Source organism: Sphaeroforma arctica, assembly GCF_001186125.1.
Source record: "Sphaeroforma arctica JP610 unplaced genomic scaffold supercont1.5732, whole genome shotgun sequence".
Taxonomy (NCBI): Eukaryota; class Ichthyosporea; order Ichthyophonida; genus Sphaeroforma; species Sphaeroforma arctica.
In genome coordinates this window covers 1-1,865 of record NW_014034826.1, presented here as the reverse complement: position 1 = coordinate 1,865, position 1,865 = coordinate 1, and the positions used below count along the sequence as shown (strand labels likewise).

At 35.0% G+C, this 1,865-nt stretch overlaps 1 protein-coding gene across 1 annotated transcript; it reads left to right on the top strand.

Annotated features, from left to right (window-relative positions):
• Nucleotides 1–134: 134 nt before the first annotated feature.
• On the top strand, nucleotides 135–287 carry SARC_15185 (hypothetical protein; the record flags this gene model as incomplete). The annotated part of the gene is made up of 1 exon (XM_014290691.1): nucleotides 135–287. A coding segment is annotated over one exon (153 nt), but the record flags the coding sequence as incomplete, so codon positions are not given.
• Nucleotides 288–1,865: the final 1,578 nt, after the last annotated feature.

Below are 1,865 nucleotides of genomic sequence, written 5' to 3'. Positions count from 1 at the left end.
GTAGATATATAGTTACATACCTATATATGTATAAATGTATAGATATGTAGATATATATGTATATGTATGCATGCGCATACAGAGATTATCGTATTCATTTTTTTAATCGTAATCTCCACGCTATACGTGTGCAGGTGAAAGCGAGTACCAAAGAAGAAAAACGTCGTTACAACTCGGCCTTGGAACGCCGCACCAATCGACTCAAGGCTAAGAATGTCAAGGATGCGTTGGTGGACGCTATAGCGGTGTACCAACAAGCGTATGTGGACTTATGGATTGTATTTTAACTTATCTACGTGTTCTGAAAGCATGTGCTATTTATGTATGTGGACTTATACGAGTTGTATTTTAACTTATCTACTTGTTCTAAACGCATGTGCTGTTTATGTATGTGGGCTTATATGGATTGTATTTTAGCTTATCTAAATGTTCTAAACGCATGTGCTATGTATGTATGTGGACTTATATGGATTGTATATTAACTTATCTACTTATTGTAAACGCATGCTATTTATGTATGTGGGCTTATATAGATTGTATTTTAGCTTATCTAAATGTTCTAAACGCATGTGCTATATATGTATGTGGACTTATATGTATTGTATATTAACTTATCTACTTAGTGTAAACGCATGCTATTTATGTATGTGGACTTATATGGATTGTATTTTAACTTATCTACTTGTTCTAAACGCATGTGCTATTCATGTATATGGACTGTATATTAACTTATACTTGTTCTAAACGCATGTTGTGCTTATTTATAGATCTGTTGGTTGTGATGCACTATGGTGCAACTGTTAAAAAAAAACTTCGGCTGAAGCTTTATATACCAGCGAGCGTATGCAGACTCTGCATTTGCTGGCCTACTTGTTCTGAATATATGATATGATTATGATATAATATCTATAGGACAGGTGATTATATTATAATATCTATAGAACAGGAGATTATGATATAATATCTATAGAACAGGAGATTATGATATAATATCTATAGAACAGGTGATTATGATATAATATCTATAGATCAGGTGATTATGATATAGTATCTATAGAACAGGTGATTATGATATAATATCTATAGAGCAGGTGATTATGATATAGTATCTATAGAACAGGTGATTATGATATAATATCTATAGAACAGGTGATTATGATATAATATCTATAGATCAGGTGATTATGATATAATATCTATAGATCAGGTAATTATGTTGGCCAAGAGTGCGTGTCATGTTTTCAGGCTACAGCGGCCTCTTGGCGGATGCAGTTGCAATGGGTGTGCATTTGAGCTGTTACGTCCGCACGTATTTTATTCACCAACACACAGGCATGTACATTTGTCTCAGAGTTAAAGTAGCGATACCGCCCATTTCAGCATACAGTGGTACACGCATACATAGGGGTGTATACGAACAAGTCGAGGTACAAGACGACTCACTTATATACATACACACAAACATGTACGTACAACCATTGATACACTTAAATGATATACTGGCGTTAGACAAACGTCACCACACATAGGAGATGCACAGATATCTACACACATACGGTTAATCTACACTTATACATTTACGCACATCAATGCAAACATTTGCACACAGCGATACAAACATTTACACACACACATACATGCATATATACACCCATGTCTACACACACATCTACCTACATACATACACCCATGTATACACACACATCTACCTACATACATACACCCATGTATACACACATCTACCTACATACATACACCCATGTATACTCACATCTACCTACATACATACACCCATGTATACACACATCTACCTACATACATACACCCATGTATACACACACATCTACCTACATACATACACCCAT